Raw genomic sequence first — 20,462 nt, 5'->3', positions numbered from 1 at the left:
TCTGAGGAGGAGCCTCTACATGGCTCTCTGTGGAATTTGCTAGTTATCAAATCCAATTTTAAAGCCATATCTTTGAATTTGTATTAGCTTGCTTCACAAAGTAAATCTATGTCTTTAGTGTTCTATCATATTACAACTGAATATTGTAATCACTGACACAAGAATCTTAATGCCTCAGTAATTATAGTCACATGAGTAGAATCTAGAATCTACTAATTACCATAAAAATTCTAATTCTGGGTTAAAAAATGTGATAGGAAGTGAATGAAAATGCATTTTATATAGGACCATGAGAGAACTTATTTCCACCATTCAGAAACCACATTTCAGCAGAAGGCTTACCTTCTCTATTCTGAAGTGTGCGCAAGTCTGATTAAACTTGCTTGCCACCGTGTTGTACTCAGGATCACTAGGCTGCAGCTCCACCACACAGAAATTCTGCTGCTTCATATCACTCCAGTGTGCAGGGATGTCAACTGCAAAGGAGACATTTGAGGATGCCCTCGTACATCCCCGGTACACTCTGGAAAATTTAGTATCTGTGTTCTTGTGTTACTATCTTCCAATCCTAAGCATTCAAAAAGTTCCTTATCTTTCTAGGAGAACGCTTTTCAAAGCATGAACGACAGACAACCTACATGAGAACCAACTGGAATGCTTGTTAAACCAAAATAAAAGGAAAGCCACAGATCAACCGAATCAGCATCTCTGAGGAGCAGAGCCTGTGTGTCTGCCTCCTAAGTTTGGATCATACTACGATTTGAGAACTGTTGGTGCAGTATAACTCATCTGTGTTTTCGGTCCAATCTCTAATAGTCACAATCTAACAATAAATTATTTCCCTACAGTGTTCTAAGTAGTTGCTGTTTTGTTTATGCATGGATTTTTGCCAGAACTCCTCACCATCACCACCACAGGCACTCCACATCTATTTTTTCATTATTCTTCATAGCATCTTTAAGAGGCAGTTGGGTGGCAGATTTTGCTATGTGATAGGCTGTGGTGACAGCTCTGTCTCCTCCTCTGCTAAGCAGAATACTATATGTGATGTATTATTTTCCAAGGGTTGCTCAGAGTGTTAGGAATCTGTTCACACTGATCTCACAAGAGATAAATATGGTGTAATGGTGTAATGGAAGCTAATTTACTTGTTTTCAAGGGGGACTTAATCTGGTTCGAAGGTGGGAATGGCTGCCTACACAAGATAGGCATTCCCTTCTTGGAGAGTAGATCTGTTCAGAGAATCTGAAGCCTGCTTCCTGTCATGTGCATCAAGGAACCTTTTGCTCTCGGTAGAGGTGACTTCTGGGAGAAGTTCCTACAGGCTCCCGATCCTCCCTGGATTATCAGTCAGACACAGAGAGGGTCCACCCTCTGACCAGGCTTTCCTTTCTGTTTTTCCCTTTGCCCTTTTGTTCTAGAAAACCTTGGGCCATCACTTTTCCTTTAAGCCTATGGTTTTCCTTCCCCTAATTGATGCAGCTATTACCTCCTCAGCACAACTGGCTTTCGGAAGCTTATAAACTGTAAAGATGGGAACAAAGGTGAGATTTGACTATTGTTACCAAGAAGATAGTCATCTTCAGGCTTTTGGGTACATCTGTTCTGGGTTTTCCTGGCCATAACGTAAGCACTTTAAGCTCAGAGGCCATATTTTCTAGTTTATTTCATTAGCGTTACATGAGTTTTTTCCTATTTGAAATTCTGATGTATGTACAAAATAGTGTTATGCCCAAAGTAGGTGTGAAATAGTAGATGACAAGTATGAATGTTTAACTCACCTTCGGATTTCACAAGGCGCTGAACAGATAAACTGAGGCTGTTTGCATCTGTGGCAGTGTATGTGTTCAAGTTCACTGTGTAGTGCTGATGATTAATTTTGACATCAATAGTTTTTTTCTTTTCTCTTCTTGCATCCTCTAATTTCAGATTGGTTATTTTGTCAAAACGATAAAAAATGTTATTGTCATTATACTGCCATTCTATAAACTCACTGATACAGTCTGCCCGGGATTCCTCTTCTTTGGCCAGTCGAACTCTCTTGATCATTGCCTCAATTTCATCTCTAGCCTGCATCACATCTCTGCTAATTCCCAAAACCTTAATCAAAGGTCTCTTATTGTCCAGGAAAATGTTAATATTTAACTTCTCCTGCAGCTCTTTCAACTTCTGATACTCCTTTTCATCAAAGTATTTGATGTACTCATCTTCACTGGTGTAAGGACACTGTTCTTTTTCAATCAGGTCTTGCAGCCAGGAGATAGTTTGTTCCACACACATGACATTTTCGCCACACACCCGAAAAGTTGCTGATTCTGTTTTCTTTTCCAAAACCAAATGATTCTCTTTTTTGGGAGATTGCTTTGAAATGCGCAAAAATGCTAAAAAGAAAAGGAAGATTAGGTATTTCCCATGTGACATCAACGTTAGGAACATGCATTTCATAAAAGCAAACAACTCACATGCAAGTTTAGACATCATAGACTGTTGGGAAGAAACCTGAGTCCCTTCTCTTTTCTTCATGATGGCATAAAACACATCCAGTAATTGAGGCAGAAAGATAACAACTTTAACTTTTTTCACAGACTTGGCTGATCCTTTCTGGACAAAGTCTTCAATGGCATCAATTATGGCTTCAGCAACCTTTTCTGGGTCTTGTTTGGCATTTCCTGGAAAAGCAAATAATAAAATTGCTGAAGGACAAAAGGACCTAAGTGGAAGGCTGAGGAATACATTAGGGTTTCCAATGCTCAGAGAATAAATGCCCACTCCTCAATTCTTTCATCATTGTGGAATTTTCTAACAAAGCATCAGCAAACACTTTTGAAGTCCTAGATGCAATGAGGGTTTTGGTTCTAGGATGTCAGGAAGCCCACAGCCTGGCAATGAACAAAGGACCCAGAAGTCTGACTTTTGGTGTCTGACAATCATATCTACTCTATTCAGCTGATCCCAGCTCATTGTGTTCCTCCTCTCCTATTACAGAGCACAAGCAGCTTTTCTTCTTAGCTCACTAGTGTCCTCAAAATTTCATGAAAAGCAGGTGCTAATATATGTTGACATAAAATACTTTCTAAAGATGAAAACCTTTTTTTGGATCAGTCATCACTTGATTTTATGTATGTATCCTTATTCTCCCAGACATCTCTGGGAACCTAATTTAAGCTAAGCAAAATTTAGTAAGACACCCAGTGCTATAGGCTATTTGTTATAATCTATAATTTTTCAGACACAAGTTATCTATAAGCCTTCAAGAAGCCTTTCCCTCCACACTCAGTGAGATTTTAGCTGACCACCAGGATTCAAGGTAGCTACCTGGAGCAGAGTGTTCCCTATTTTCAGCATACACCATATCCTCCTTCTCAAGCCATGAAAGTGACAGCCTAGGTAAGATCATGAAAAGTCCCTTTCCAGCCATGGGAACAGTCCCATGTGAATAACAGCTGGCAAAGTCACATGATGGGCAATGTAAAAGTTCCTTGGCCAAGCTGATGTGACAGACTAAGAGCCCACCTGGCTAATTGTTGTTGATGGTGCCCACACTATTGCAGAACAAGAGTAGGCTTCTTTGACTTGGTTATGCTGACAATTGTGGGAATGTAGACAAACCTCACATAAAATTAACCAAGGGGGGTTGTTCAAATCATTTTAAATCAGATGATCAGAGAAAGAGGGAAATTCTCTTTTGCAAAGCTGTAATTTTCCCATGGTATTTGAAAAAGTTTATATGGACAAGTTCAGTTACATTCATTCACTTTCAAGAAACATCTGCCATGTCCTATCACTGGCTAGGTACTCACTAGGCACTTACTAAAACACAGATGATGTGATATGTGGGGATGAGCAGGTGATCAGTAGGTGAAATATGGAAAATTGAGGGACAGGCTATGCCAGATAGAACTATGTAATGGGTGTATGTTTGACCTGGCATGTATGCAGAACAGACCTAGTTTTGAGGAAGATAAGTCTGGAGGGGTGTGGAGGAAGCATGGAGTGGGGAGCCTAGGTCTAGTTAGGAGGCTGTATTAAAAGCTTAGTCAAAAGACAAGAGCTGAACAAAAAGAGGAGGCCAGAATGAAGAGTAGGGATTGAGGAGCTATTTTGGAAGTAAAGTCAGGAGGACATAGGGACCAGCTGGGTTTGTCCTTAACCTTTCCCTCTCCCTCTTTTGCCATACACATACCTTCACTATATCATGGTTCATGTTGCATTGCAGTTGTTTGTTTGCATGCCTGTCTCTCACACTGGGCTCAGTGCTCTTTGTGAACTGGATCCTTTTCTTAGTTATCTTTCTATCTCCAGTGCCTAAACATGGTGCCTTGCAGATGCGGGCACTCGGTAAACATTCAATCAAATAATTCCTAAGCTAATGAAGATTACAGTGATGAAGAGGGTAGAGTCAAGGACTCTAGATGGAAAGTGATGTTTTTCACATGATTGGAGATATAAGAGGAAGGGCAGGTTTGGGGAGATGACAAGGAATGGGAGTTTGGAGTCTGCGCTGAGCTTGAGGTGATCACAGGTGTTGCTGACCACCTAGTCTCTCCTCTTATGCAGGTGTCTCTAAGGAATAGGGAGGAGGCTCCTTTAACTGCCAGAGGCTGTCTTGATCACAGTCTTAACTGAACTCATATACACCACTAAAAGAGAAAGCTTCCACATCTATCAGTCTCAGGACCAGCTCAGGTGGTGATAAAGACAGGTAAAGAGGACGTGCAAGGATAACCCACTAACCCTGATTTATTTGTGCAGACCAGCAATGCAACCAGGTCAGTGGAAGAAATGACAGGATTGCAGCAGCCCAGAAATGCTCAAATGTGTACATATTTATACAAAATGAAAACTACCTTCTGTCTGTGTTTCTTCTTTTGACTCTACCAGGGACTCCTTTGGGAAGGTCTGTGGCACCCCTAAGCTGCCTGCTTTCTCGGTCTAAATCACTTGAAGGTGGAAACCCAAGACTAGAGCTCAGAGAAAAAAGCAGATGGAGACAAGAGACTGAGGAGTCATTGGCGGGTGTCCTTAAAAGATAAGTAAGTAGAGAGATGATAGATAGATAGATAGATAGATAGATAGATAGATAGATAGATAGACAGATAGATAGATAGATAGACAGATGACTGATAGAGAGAGATAGGAGAAATGTTGGCTAATCTGCTAGGAATAGATGATACTCTAAGGGGAATGAAAACAAAGGGATCAAAAATTATACTTTCAGAAATAGAAAAGTTGTAAAATAGATATAGAATTCCATCTCAGAACATTATAAGGAATGGTACAGAATTACAGATATGGGTCAGAGGGTTAGAAGAAGGCCCAGAAATTGACAAGGAAGATTAAGTTTCTTGAGGCTAACCTTTTGGAAAACCTAGAATGCCAGCATAAGAGATTCAAACTTAGATTCCTGAGCAATAGAATGACAGATCTGATGCTGACTATTCTCGCACTGGAACCAGGCAGCTCCGTTCACTTCAAGCCTAAAAAGGCATGCCTCCCCTGACCAGCTCTCTGAAGGAGACCAAGCAGGAATTCCTGAAGAGCTCAAAGAACACCTATGTAACAAAACTGCACATTCTGCACATGGACCCCAGAACTTAAAGTATAATAATAATAATAATAAAGCCCACCTAACTAATGATAAATCCAGAGTGCCATCCTTATATATGAAAAATCACGCTGTCATTACATAGTTTTAGGAAAAGAAGAAAATCAAAGAAGCAAGTAGGCTGAAAAGAGGAAAGTGGGGAGTTGAGTTTCTGACCCACTAGGTTCTGGTGACTGAGAAGCTTCTACGCAGAAATGCCCTGGGGCCAAGTGACACAGCTGACTGTTGAGCTGAAGCCTGGAAGTGTTCCTCTGGGAATCAGCTAGAGTGAGGTGGAAGTTGTTGTACTAAGATTCTCCATGGAGAGGGGAAAGAGGAGGAAGCTAAGGGCTGTATAATGGAGAATATGAAGGGAATGGAAAAAGGTGAAGTAACTGAGGAAAGAGAATGAGGGATGGCCTTTCCATTCTCTCCTTTCTCTTCCCCACCTTACTTCCCCTTCCCTTCTTTCTCTCTCTCTATCTAACATTCTAACACTCTCTTCAGTTTCCTGCGTTTTGTTCCTCTTTTACTCAAACTGTCCACAGGCTTTGTCATTCCCTTGGTAGTTGCCTCATGGGGAGGAAGCTGTCCACTCCTAGCTTAATGGTTGCTGCCCTGGGTCAGACTCAGCACTGATCACATTCACACTCAGCTCCAAATGGAAGGGAAAGTAGACGCCTTGGGATTTAGCCTTGACAGCCAGAGGCTACAAACCTGTCCCAATGGCTGGGAGGCAAATTGATGAGTAGTTTTGTTTTTCACACTCCTGCAAAACAGAGGAAACTGAACTCTTGACATCATTTCCACCAATTACATGAATGATATTCTTGCACTTCAAAAATCCACCTCTGGTGATTATATAATCATTTTTGTGCTGCTGAGCTGGGAAACACAAACAAAAAGATGCAAAATTAGTAGATGTTGAACCCATCATTTGTTTAGAAAGCAAAATGTGTAACTTGGCAAATAAGCATTTTGTGAATAAAAAACTCCTGAAATACTATCTTTGATGGAATGGTATGACTTTACTTTTTAACTGTGAGATTACTTTTCACTTCTAAGTCTCTGTGATTGAAATTCTTTAGTAAAATGTATCATTTTAAAATTAGAGTGTTGTCTCCCCAACCCCAAGTCTTTCCTCAGCCTCTCCACAGCCTCCCATACAATTACAACTCCGGACCAAAAAATAGAAGGTGCTTTACCTTGCTGAGAACACTCCATTTCTACATTTTGTCCAGCACATTCTAAAATTGCTTTGGAGACCCCTACATGAGAAAATCAAGATGATTACAAACATGAGTAAAAAACCACTATGGTATATTTGGATCAGAAAGATTATCTAAATGCATTCTCCATTATCTGAGGAATACTCTAATTGGGTATTGCTGATGACAAAGAAGAAAACTTCATAAAATAAACATTATTAATTATGGAAAACCCTGTCAACATAATTTAGAAGTTATTAATTAACAAGCCAAAGTTATAAAAACCAGTTTGGCTACAGAAACCCTCCTTCATGGCATCTACCATTAACTATTGAACTCATCAAAATTGTACAAGTACCTGCTTTGAGATTAAACGACTTTGATGTGGAATTTACAATCACATCTGCCTCTTCTTTGGTGATATCTCCAGAAGCCACCTGGAAGATGATGGAGCCAATCTTCATTTCATGCACACCTAAATCAGGGCTAGAAACAGTCCCATAAAAACCTGAAAAGAAAAGAAGTAAAGTCAATAACCAAGTCAGCCACAGCAAGAATGACTCGGGTATCCTGTTCACATGTGGCCCTCTTGTATGTCTTCCCTCTCTCTCTCTTTCTGTGACCTCTGGTCTTTAACCCGGCCCTGTCCCTCAGCCTCAGTGATGATCTGTTTAAGAAAAAAGAATTAGAAAATAGAATCTATATCAAACATGAACTCTGGTGCTGGCCAAGGTGAAGTTAGTCTGCTATAGCCTATCTCTCCCATTGATTACAACTAAAAACAGGACAAAAAGCCACTACCCAAGAGCTCTGAAAAGTTACAATAACAGCAGACAGATTGAAGAAAGGAGCCAAAACTCGCAGAAGCAATCTGCTAAGGGGGGTGGTTTTCCATTTTGTTCTGTTTTAACATTTTTCCTCTTTTCTCTCCCAGCTTTGACCCAACGGTGGCCCTAGTCTCACAACATAATATTTAAAATGTCCAGTCTATATTACAAAATTGCTTGTCATATAAAGAACCAGGAAAATTTGATCAACCCTTAAGAATGTCAATCCAGCCAGGCACGATGGCTCACGCCTGTAATCCCAGCACTTTGGGAGGCCAAGGTGGGTGGGTCACTTGAGTCCAGGAGTTCAAGATCAGTCTGAACAACGTGGTGAGACCCCATCTCCACAAATAATGCAAGTATTAGCTGGGCATGGTGGTGCACAACTGTAGTCCCAGCTGCTTGGGAGGCTGAGGTAGGAGGATCACTTGAGCCCCCAGAGTTTGAGGCTGCAGTGAGCTGAGATCGTGCCACTACACTCCAGCCTAAGTGACAGAGTGAGACCTTGTCTCAAAAAAAAAAAAAAAAAAAAAAGATGTCAATCCCGGCCAAGCACGGTGGTTCATGCCTATAATCCCAGCACTTTGGGAGGCCAAGGCAGGTGGATCACTTGAGGTCAGGAGTTCAAGACCAGCCTGGCCAACATGGTAAAACCCTGCCTCTACTAAAAGAAAAATACAAAAATTAGCTGGGCGTGGTGGCACATGCCTGTAATCCCAGCTACTTGGGAGGCTGAGGCAAGGGAATTGCTTGAACCCAGGAGGTGGAGGTTGCAGTGAGCCAAGATTGCACCACTGCACTCCAGCCTGGGCAACAGAGCAAGACTCCATTAAAAAAAAATGTCAATCCCAAAGTTACCCAGATGGTGGAATTATAGAAGACTTTAAAGCATCTACTATAACTATGATCCATGAGGTCAAAGTAAACACATTTGAATGGATGGAAATGATGTGGAATGAATGGAAAAATAGGATGTCTCTGCAGAGAAATAGAAACTATTTTAAAAAGACCTCAAGGAACTGGAGAAACAAGAACAAACTAAACCCAAACTCAGTGGAAGAAATAACAAAGATCAGAGCAGAACTAAATGAAATTGAAACAAACAAACAAACACAAAAAGATAAAAAATGAAACAAAAAGCTGGCTCTTTGAAAAGATAAAGAAAATTGATAGACCGTTAGTGAGATTAACCAAGAAAAAGAAGAGAGAAGTTCCAAATAAGCTCAATTAGAAGTGAAACTGGAGACATTACAACCAATACCACAGAAATACAAAAGATCATTCAAGGCTGCTATGAATACCTTTACGTGCACAAACTAGAAACTCTAGAGGAAATGGATAAATTCCGGAAACGTACAACCCTCCTAGGTTAAATCAGAAAGAAACAGAAACCCTGAACAGACCAATAACAAGCAGCAAGACTGAATCAGTAATTTAAAAAATTGCCAACAACAAAAAAGTCCCAGACCAGATGGATTCACAGCTGAATTCTACCAGACATTCAAAGAATTGGTACCAATCCTACTGAAACTATTCCAAAAGATAGAGAAAGAAGGAATCCTCCCTAAATCAGTCTAAAAGCCAGTATTAAACTAATAATAAACCCAAGAAAGGATACAACAAAAAAAGAAAACTATGGACCAATATCTCTGATGAACACAGATGCAAAAATCTTTGACAAAATATGTGCTAACGAAATCCAACAGCACATCAAAAAGATAATACATTATGAACAAGTGTATTTCATCCCAGGGATGCAGGGATGGTTTAACATATATAAGTCAATAAATATGATACATCACATAAACTGAATTAAGAACAAAAACCATATAATCATCTCAATCGATGAGAAAAAGCATCTGATAAAATCCAGCACCGCTTTATTATAAAAACCCTCAACAAAATAGGCATAGAGGGGACATATCTTGAAGTAGTAAAAGCCATATATGACAAACCCACAGCCAACATCATATTGAATGGGGGAAAGTTGACAGCATTACCCCTGGGAACTGGAACAAGACAAGGATGCCCGCTTTCACCACTTCTATTCAGCATAGTACTGGAAGTCCCTGCCAGAGCAATCAGACAAGACAAAGAAATAAAGGCCATCCAAACTGGAAAAGAGGAAGCCAAACTGTTGCTGTTTGCGGATAATACAATTGTATACTAGAAAATCCTAATGACTCCTCCAAAAAGCTCCTAGATCTGATAAACAATTTCAGTAAAGTCTCAGGTTAAAAAAACCGATGTACACAAATTAGTAGCCCAGCTACACACCAACAACGACCAAGCTGAGAATCAAATCAAAACTCAATCCCTTATACAATAGCTGCAAAAATAAATAAATAAATAAAATACCTAGGAATATACTTAACCAAGGAGGTGAAAGATCTCTACAAGGAAAACTACAAAACACTGGTCAAAGAAATGACACAAGCAAATGGAAACACATTCCATGCTCATGGATGGAAATAATCAATATTGTGAAAATGACCATTCTGCCCAAAGCAGTCTACAGATTCAATGAATTCTCATCCAAATACCGGTATCATTCTTCACAGAACTAGAAAAATAATTCCTAAAATTCATATGGAACCAAAAAAGAGCCCATATAATCAAACAAGTCTAAGCAAAAAGAACAAATCTGGAGGCATCACACTACCCAACTTCAAATTATACTACAAGGCTATAGTTACCAAAATAGCATGGTACTGGTATAAAAATAAGCATGTAGACCAATGGAATAGAATAGAGGGCCCAGAAATAAAGTCAAATACTTAAAGCCAATTGATCTTCAACAAAGCATACAGAAACATACATTGGGGAAATGATACCCTATTCAATAAATGGTGCTGGGAAAACTGGTAAGCCACATGTAGAAGATGAAACTGGATCCCTATCTCTCACCTCATATAAAAATCAACTCAAAATGGATCAAAGACTTACATCTAAGACCTGAAACCATAAAAATTCTAAAAGATAACATTGGAAAAACTCTTCTGGACATTGACTTAGGCAAAGAATTCATGACTAAGACCCCAAAAGTAAATGCAACCAAACCAAAAATTAAAAATGGGACCTAATTAAACTAAAAAGCTTCTGCACAGCAAAGTAATCAGGAGAGTAAACAGACAATCCACAGAATGGGAGAAAATATTCAAAGACTATGCATCCGACAAAGGACCAGTATCCAGAATCTACAAGAAACTCAAACAAATCAGCAAGAAAAAACAAACAAACAAACAAACAAAAATAATCCCATCAAAAAGTCAGCAAAGGATATGAGCAGACATTTCTCAAAAGAAGGTATACAAATAGCCAACAAACATAAGAAAAAATGCTCAACATCACTAATCTTCAGGAAAATGCAAATTAAAACCACAATGAGATGCTTAAAACCACAATGAGATGCCTCCTTACTCCTGCAAGAATGGCCATAACTTAAAAGTCAAAAAACAATAGCTGTTGGCATGGATGTGGTAAAAAGGGAACACTTTTACACTGATGGTGGGAATGCAAATTATTACAACCACTACAGACAACAGTATGGAGATTCCTGAAAGAACTAAAAGTAAAACTACCATTCAATCCAGCAATCCCACTACTGGGTATCTACCCAAAGCAAAATAAGTCATTATATGAAAAGACATACACACACACGTTTATAGCAGCACAATTTGCAGTTGCAAAGATATGGAACCAACCCAAGTGCCCATCAGCCAACAAGTGGATAAACAAAATGTGCTATATATACACCATGGAATACTCTTCAGCCATAAAAAGGAATGAAATAATGTCTTTTGAAGCAACTTGGATGGAGCTGGAGGCTATTATTCTAAGTGAAGTAGCTTAGGAATGCAAAACCAAATATCCTATGTTCTCACTTATAAGTGAAAGCTAAGCTATGAGGATGCAAAAGCATAAGAGTGACATAATGGACTTTGGGGACTCCAAGGGGTAGGTTGAGAGAGGGGTGAGGGATAAAAGGCTACATAATGGGTACAGTATATGCTGCTCAGGTGACAGATGCACTAAAATCTCAGAAATCACTACTGAAGAATTTATCCATGTAATCAAAAACCACTTGTATCCCCAAAACTATTGAAATAATAATAATAATAAATTGCAAAGGAAAATAAAGTTCAAACTTTAAAGAATTTAAAAATTTTAAAAAGAACCAAATAGACATTTTAGAACTTACGTATATATATCTAAAATAAAACATTCACTGGATGGGCTCAATAGCGTAGTGGGCAGAGAAAAGACTCAGTGAACTTGAAGATAGGTCAAGATAAATTATCCAATCTGAAGAACAAGAGAGAAAAGAGACGTGCGGGGTTGCAGGGGGGTGGTAGGCATGGGGAGAACAGCTCTGCAGAGACCTTGGAACACTGTCAAAAGGCTTAGCACCACAGTATTGGAAAACAGAAGAAGATATGAAATAGATCAGTGCACAAAAAAGCACTTAAAGAGATAACTTAAAAATTTCCAAATTTGGTGAAAGACATACATTTTTCTATTAAAGAAGCCTTGGTGAAACTCAAACAGGATCAACTCAAATATGGTAACAACAAATTTGACAGAGGTGAAACATTTGGTTAGCGTTGTCTCTCTAATTTGTCTATTTTGGAAAATACATGTCACATTCTCCTCAGGATATGGTAGTCTTGTCATTACTTAAAACCCATTGTACAGATTATATAACTTGGCCTGCCTTTCCCCTCTGCTTCAGATGATGTAAACATGACCAGTGTCTTACACGCTCAGGCATATGAAACATAACTTAGTATCATTTGTCACTCATTGTTTTTTCTTTCATAAAAATTATCACTACTATCTTTTGCCTGTCAATGAACAGTTACTTAGCAACTACAAATCACTTTCCAATTTAGAAGCTTTACTGAACCTTGTGTATCTTCAGCCTTGGAAATTTTGTCACTGATGAGATTTCCATTAGCCCTTCTGGCAAATTCATCTGAAAATGCCTGAAATATAAACATAGCATTGATCATTACACTCCTCTGTAGACGAATAAATTGGAATCATCAGGGTGTTTGGTCCTGCATGCATACATACATATTTGGGAGATAACCATTATCAAACAGTATTATTTAATTTCATTGCAGATCTTGAAAGTTATGAAAACAACACATGATTCTGTCTCTATAAATATGTCTAATGAAAATAAAGATGTGGACAAAGATATAAATACAAGGATATTCACTACAGTACCATTCATAATAGAGAAAAAACAGTTAAAAATTCAACAGGGAAAAAGTTAAATAAATGTTGCTGTATCCATGTGTTGGATTATTTAGTAGCCATTAAAAACTGATTTTTGAAGACTTTTTTATTTTTTAATAAATGAGATCTTGCTGTGATGCCCAGGCTGGAGTGTCACCCAGGCTGAAGTGCTAGAGGCATTCATTGCAGCCTCGACCTCCTGGGCTTAAGCAATTCTCCCACCTCAGCCTCCCAAGTAGTTGGGACTATAAGCATATGGCACCACACCCAGCTAAGTTTTTTTTGGTTGTTTGTTCTGTTTTGTTTTGTTTTGTTTTGTTTTGTAGAAACAGGATCTCCCTATGTTGCTCAAGCTCGTCTTGAACTTCTAGCCTCAAGTGATCCTCCTGCCTTGGCCTCCCAAAGTGCAGGGATTAAAGGTGTGAGCCACTGTGCCCAGCCTCAAAGAAGATTTAATGAAATAGAAAATAAAAGCAAAGGATATTAAATAATATATAATCACAATCTTTTATTTATTTATTTATTTATTTATTTATTTATTTATTTATTTAAGATGGAGTCTCATTCTGTCACCCAGGCTGGAGTGTAGTGGCGTAATCTTGGCTCATTGCAACCTCCACCTCCCAGGTTCAAGTGATTCTCCTGCCTCAGCCTACTTGGGAGGCCACCACACCCAGCTAATTTTTGTATTTTTAGTAGAGACAGGGTTTCGGCATGTTAGCCAGGCTGGTATCCTGACCTCAGGTGATCTGCCTGCCTTGGCCTCCTAAGGTGCTGGGATTACAGGCATGAGCTACCGCTCCCAGCCAATCCCACTTTTAAAAGTACATATGTAAAAAAGCAGGCTGGAATAAAATCCAGCTAAAGAATTTATGCATTTTGCATTGTTCAAAGTTTCAACAATGAACATTAATTACCATAATAGTCAGTCAAAGCAAATAACTTGCCTATTGTAAGAACTACAATGTTAAGAGAATGACCATCACAAGGTCCCAAACACTTCCATTTTTAATTTCCTATTTGTACCAAAAGAGGAGGGGCTGGGGAGTAATGATTTTTGGAGCAAGTAGCTGGTGTATGTGTTCTAGTGTTAATAAACCTGTGAATTTCTTTTTTTTTTTTCTTTTTTTTTTTTTTTTTTTTGCCTGTTGGTGACCCTCCAAAATCATCATTTTCTTCCTCTTTGTAAACAAGCAACAGATAATTTTTTTGGAAAAAAAAATCAAGTAACATCTTGGCTAAAGACAGATGCAATAATGGGAGAAGGACTCAGAGAGAGGGTAGAACAAAGATCTCAGACTCACAGGCCTCCAGGAGCCAGGTAGGTAAGGCACATGGGTAAAGGTAGACTGATTTGACTGTGGAGAACTAGAGAACACCTGCCACTCAGACATGGAAAACTTCCTGTTCCAAGCAGGAAGCCATGTTTAATGTGCCAGAAGTTTTTAAGTTTTAGGTCATAGTGGATATCTAGAGTTTTATGTAAAATTTTTGATTTTTAAGTGTTAGCAACTGATTGAATTTTTTAAAAATAATCTAAATAAAGCACATCTGAGGCCATGTTCAAATCACGGGACTGCGGCTTTCCAATCTCTGTGACAGTCTCCATCTATAAACATCTCAATAGGCTTTGCTGATTTTTTTGTGTGTGTGTGCAAATGTAACCAAAGTTTAACTGTCTTTAAGAGTCTAAAGAGAAAAAGTGTAACAGACACACACAGAGAATTTCAGATGGTACTAAAGGTATCTATATAGACTAATTCTTTTTACAGAGTATTTGCAAAATACTCAGTCTTTAGGAAAGAAAATGAATGCTGAGGTTGTATGAAAAAGAGTGGTATTTGAAGGTTCAGGTCTGTGTCACAGGACTCATGCTGTATTCAATCACCTGTTCATTCAAAAACAGCACTTCATGCCTCTCATTTAGTTCATTTTGTGTATATAAATCTTAGCTCTAAAGTAATTGTGATTTATAGGAGGGAAAGTATGTGCTATTCCTACTCGTCCTGTTCCACGATCCACATCACCTTGCACAATGCAAGTCATAGGGAGATTATTTTAAAAGCTTCTGTTGCAAAGAAGAGTAACTAATTATACAGGACAAGTAAATGGACCACATATTTTACTCAGGTGGTTGGCTGCCTGATTAGAATTTACGTTAGATTTACTTGCTTCCAATGAACTTAAAGGTAGTATCTAGTGTCACAGAAAAATTAAGTGTTACCTAAAAATTCAGATGGTCCAATGATCCATAGATATCTCTTGGGTTGCTGATTTTAATCTATTTGATCAATTTTTGTAATATCATGGGAATTTTTCAAACATTGAATGTCGTCTACTTTATTTGATTAAGTAAACACTTGGACTGCAGGGATAATGGCTTAAATGCCTGTTGTGCTGCCATAATGCTGAGTCCAATGGCTCTCCCACAGCTGATGCTCAGTAAATGTAGCTGAATGATGAACTCATGACTGATGATGGTTCTGGTGTTTCTGGTCCCAACTCTCCTATCCACATGGGAATGTGCTAATCCATTCTAACCACACCTTCTGATATCTTCCTAGTGATAAGGCCACACTGTGCTTTTATGCTCTGCATTAAAATTTTTCTATGTCCATATGGAGGGAAATCCTATAGTCAACTCCATTGCAATATGTGGGCCTTATTTGGATTCTGCTTCAAACACAAAGCTGTAAAAACAAAACGCTTATGAGATAGTTGGAAATTTGAGAATTGATTTGATAATTGGTTAAATAAAGGAATTATTGTCCATTTATTTTAGATGTGATGCAGTATTGTGGTTATGTTACTTTTTTAAAAAGAAATGTTATTGTTTAAAATAAATATTGAATTGTTTATGGATAAAATGATATGTCTGGGATTTGCTTCAAAATAATATAGAAGGAAGGGAAATAAATGGAGATACAGATGAAACATACTGGCCATAGGTTGATAACTGTTGAAGTTCAGTGATAGGTACAACGGACTTCATTATACTATTATGTCTACATTTGGATATGTTTGAAATTTTCCTGAATAGGAAGTTAAACTTTCCCTACATCTGTAACTTGTCTTAAAATTTGTCATGCTACAACTACAAGTATAAACTACTTCCTTACTTTCCTGTATGGGGAAATGAATGCAAAAAGCATCCTGTCAGAACAAAAAGACATTTGAAAAAACATTAGGTCTCAGTTACAAAATAATCAGAAATGAGTGGCACTGTACCTTAATATTTTCATGATCACTTGGGTGCAGCAGAAAGTGAACCTCTTGTAAAGTTTTCAGCTGATTCTTGCTACTAAATTTGAACACCTCTGAAATGATTAATTCAGCAAATATGGTTTTAGGAAATCCCAAGTTTCCTGTTCCTATTGCTGGAAATGCAATTGATTTTAAGGACAAGCTGTCAGTGATCTCCATACATTCTCTGATTATGTCTTCCATGATCTGAAACGCACAAAGCATATCCTTATACATCTTGTCTAGAAATGGGAGTTAGAATAAAAAGGACAAGAATTTAGCAACCTTGTGACCTCGAATACTCCTTTTTGCTTTCAACAGTGATTAAGGGCAATCAGAAGAGGAAAGAAAAATACAGGAGAAAGAAAGGAAAAGGAAAAGAGAATGCGAAAGACTTAAACACATTCACAATGAAGGAAAGAAGCAAAGCAACTACTGTTCTTTTCCTTCATTCTCTTCCATTCTTCACACCCTTCTCTGGCTTTCTTCACTAAGCAAGTAATAATATTATGTTCAGTAACCCTTCCCTGAGCTCCAATAATTATTGAGCACAATAATTCATTTATATTATTAACTAGTCATCAGGAGAAGTCAGCTACAGCTGAAAGAAATGGCCACATGATGGAATCTGCCAAAAGTGTGATTATTGTGGAAGAGAAACAGACAAGGCCCAATCTATGTCCAATCAATATGCTAATAAAAGGAGAACCCAAAGGGCTACCCGACTTCCTGGAGAATTCAAAACCAGGGCCAACCTTGAGTGAAGATGTGCTACCATTTCTCCACTCCGGAGCTACCACGTGAAGCACATAGCGACAGTCCAGATTCCAGCTGTTGGTTTTGAGCACTGTGCCCACGCTGACAGTCATCCCTTGTCCAACTGTGTCCAATTCCTCCTGGAGCGCTGGTCCAGCTTTTTCCAAGAGGGCCTTAGAAAGAGGCCCCCTACTAAGCTCAAGATCAGAGGGAACGGAGTTGACAACAACATCCGTCTGAAAGACAAAACCAAAAATTTGTTTCCAATTGTAACAAAAAGCATTCATCAATGATTACTATATTTGAGCCACTGGGCTTGGCACAACGGGAGACAACTAAGATGATTAAGGTTTCAGTGATTTAAATATCAACACAAGACAAAGTGTTACTAAATACTTATTTAAGTGGCACTTAGGAACAAAAGAGAGCAGTCAAAAAGCAATCTATGAATGGTATGGCATCACTGGAGGAGTCCAGAGAAAGCTGTTTCAGTAACTAGTGAAGACACCATGAGCAATGTGGGCTTTGAGAAATGGGAAGAATTTCAGCAGGCAGAGTGAGACAGAGAGCAGCATGACATAGGCATGGTGGGTTGTGAGCTGTGAACAAATTAATTTGATCTGAGAGAGCTTCTGCAGCAAAATGGTACACTCCAGGCTAGAAATGTTACACTGGGGGTAGACTGGGGGGCCCACCTCGAGTGCCAAGACATCTGGACTGCCTGACAGGCAGGGATCAGCCCTGGAAGCTTTTTTCATCAGTGAATGTGAGCAGATTAGAGAGGCCAAGAGAACAGAAAGAGGGAACGTAGCCAAGTGATTTTCAAAGCTGGCCTGCCTGGGTCACTAAGGAGTAATGCAGAGCAGTTATTGCAGTCATGGAAGCTACGCATCTATGGGAGTGAAAGGAAAGCAAAGTATGACTTTTTTTAAGAGAGAAGGTCTTGCTCTGTCACCCAGGCTGGAGGGCAGTGGCATGATCATAGTTCACTGCAGCCTTAAACTCCTAGGGTTCAAGTGATCCTCCCACCCCAGCATTCCAAGTAGTTAGGACTACAGGTATAAGCCACCATGCCTAGTTGGGAAAAAATGTCGTGACATTTGGTGTCAAAAGGGACAAGGAATGAAATTCATTCCCATTACTGATGCTTGGTCAAAAGAGTTGATTTTTAAAAATGAGACACAAAATTATTTTTAACATTTTGAAATAATGCAATGGTTAAGAGCCTGAACAAATTCCAATCCTGGCTCTACCATTTGCTAGTTGGGGGATGTGGGCAAATTACTTAACCCCTTTAAGTCTCACTCTCTCGTCTGTGAAGTGAGAAGAATAATAGTCCTAGAATCTGCCGCATGGCAGTGAATAAGAAAATGCATGTCAAAAACAGCACAGTGTTGGCTGGGCATGATAGCTTACGCCTCTAATCCCAGCACTTTGGGAGGCCGAGGCAGGCTGATCACCTGAGGTCAGGAGTCAGATATCAGCCTGGCCAACAAGCAGAAACCCCATCCCTACTAAAAATACAAAAATTAGCTGGGTGTGGTGGCGGGCGCCTGTAGTCCCAGCTACTCGGGAGGCTGAGGCAGGAGAGTCACTTGAACCCGGGAGGCAGATGTTGCAGTGAGTTGAGATTGCGCCACTGCACTCTAGCCTAGGTGACACAGCAAGATTCCATCTCAAAATAAATAAACAAACAAATAAACAAGAACAACAAAAAAAACCAGCACAAGGCTTGGCACATAGTAACAACCAATATTAGCTATGGTTTTTGTAGTTATTACTTAAGCTTACTATAAGTAAAAATCTGTTTTAAATCTTCCAGTTCAGCACTTTAAAACAAAAAATATTTTATACAAAGTAACAACTCAAAAAAGAAAGATGGTACATAGAAGAAAGTATTTGAAAATCATATATCTGATAAGGGACTTATATCCAAAATAGAGAAAAAATACTTAATAATAAAAAGACAAATAACCCAAATGAAAAAGAGAAAATATAAGCCAGGTACTTTGGCTCACACCTGTAATCCCAGCACTTCAGGAGGTCAAGGAGGGAGAATCACTTGAGGACAGAAGTTCAATGTTACAGCAAGACATGATTGTGCCACTGTCCTCCAGCTTGGGTGACGGAGCAAGACCCTGTCTCTAAAAATAATTAACTAACTAATTACAAGTGGGCAAAGGGTCCACGTGGACATTTCTCTAAGGAAGATACACACATTGTCAAAAAGGACATGAAAAGATGCTCAACATCATTAGTCATTATGGAAATTCAAATCAAAACCATAGTGAGGCTCGGGCGCGGTGGCTCAAGCCTGTAATCCCAGCACTTTGGGAGGCTGAGACGGGCGGATCACAAGGTCAGAAGATCGAGACCATCCTGGCTAATATGGTGAAACCCCGTCTCTACTAAAAAATGCAAAAAACTAGCCGAGCGAGGTGGCGGGGGCCTGTAGTCCCAGCTACTTGGGAGGCTGAGGCAGGAGAATGGCGTAAGCCCGGGAGGCAGAGCTTGCAGTGAGCTGAGATCTGGCCACTGCACTCCAGCCTGGGTGACAGAGCGAGACTCCGTCTCAAAAAAAAAACAAAAAAAACACAAAAAAAAAAACCATAGTGAGATGTGACTTCGCACTCACTAGGATGGCTATAATCAGAAAGAAGATAATAACAAGTGTCAACAAGGAGGTGGAGAAATTGGAACTGTCAATGTTGCTGACAGGAATGTAAAATGGTGCAGCTGCTTTGGGAAATGATCTAGCAGTTCCTCAGATGGTCAAACACAGAGTTACCACATGACCCATCCATTCCACTCCTAGGTATATACCCAAGAGAACTGAAAACATATGTTCATACAAAAACTGGTATACAAATGTTCATAGCAGAATTATTCATGGAAGTCAAACAGTGGAAACAATCCAAATGTTCATCAACTGAAGAATGGATAAATAAAATGTGGTCTATCCATACAATGGAGTATTATTCAGCCATAAAAAGGAAGTAAGTTCTGATACATGGTACAACATCGATGAACCTTGAAAACATTCTGCTAAATGAAAGAAGTCAGTCAGACAACTACAAATTGTATGATTCCATTTATATTAAATTTCCAGAATAAGTGAATCTATAGAAACAGGAAGTAGATTAGCGGTTGCCTACGGCTGGGGAGGTGGGTGGACGGAATGGGGAGTGACTGCTAATGGGCACAGGGTTTCTTTCTGGAATGATGAGAATGTTCTAAAATTAGATTGTGGTAATGATTGCATACTTCAGTGAACATACTAAAAACCACTGAATTGCACATTGTAAACAGGTATGGTATGTGAATTATATCTCAACAAAGCTGTTTAAACAAAAAGGAAGGTGATTGAGTGTGACTGTTAATCAATTTTCAGCTTTTCTCAAGACAGTTGTGATGTAGAAATATGCTGAAACAGCAAATATATTCAGGTTAATATAGTTTCAATTGTGTCATCTTTTATCACATTACATTGGACACTGGATGTATGCTTAGATATACTTTTTCTTTTAAACAATTCAAAGCAAAACATTTGGCAAGTTTATTAAATTTTGTTCATTTCACTTAATATCATGTAAAGCACAT

General features: G+C 39.0%; 1 protein-coding gene across 2 annotated transcripts in view; it reads right to left on the bottom strand.

Moving 5' to 3' along the window:
- PARP14 (poly(ADP-ribose) polymerase family member 14) overlaps window positions 1–20,462 on the bottom strand; it is a 50,458-nt gene that overhangs the window by 9,027 nt on the left and 20,969 nt on the right. Inside the window, exons 7-15 of one of the 2 annotated variants that reach the window (XM_003894012.5) lie at window positions 16,862–17,098; window positions 16,092–16,313; window positions 12,526–12,604; window positions 7,151–7,300; window positions 6,790–6,852; window positions 6,302–6,469; window positions 2,463–2,669; window positions 1,782–2,381; window positions 343–476 (exon numbers count right to left, since the gene is read on the bottom strand). In XM_003894012.5, coding sequence (XP_003894061.1) covers window positions 343–476; window positions 1,782–2,381; window positions 2,463–2,669; window positions 6,302–6,469; window positions 6,790–6,852; window positions 7,151–7,300; window positions 12,526–12,604; window positions 16,092–16,313; window positions 16,862–17,098 — 1,860 coding nt within the window. The remainder of the gene's footprint in view (window positions 1–342; window positions 477–1,781; window positions 2,382–2,462; window positions 2,670–6,301; window positions 6,470–6,789; window positions 6,853–7,150; window positions 7,301–12,525; window positions 12,605–16,091; window positions 16,314–16,861; window positions 17,099–20,462) is intronic. The other variant, XM_021934120.2, reaches the window with a different exon arrangement.

Source organism: Papio anubis, chromosome 2 (assembly GCF_008728515.1).
Source record: "Papio anubis isolate 15944 chromosome 2, Panubis1.0, whole genome shotgun sequence".
NCBI lineage: Eukaryota > Metazoa > Chordata > Mammalia > Primates > Cercopithecidae > Papio > Papio anubis.
Note: the sequence above shows the minus strand (reverse complement) of the source record. Positions and strands in the feature narration are given on the sequence as shown.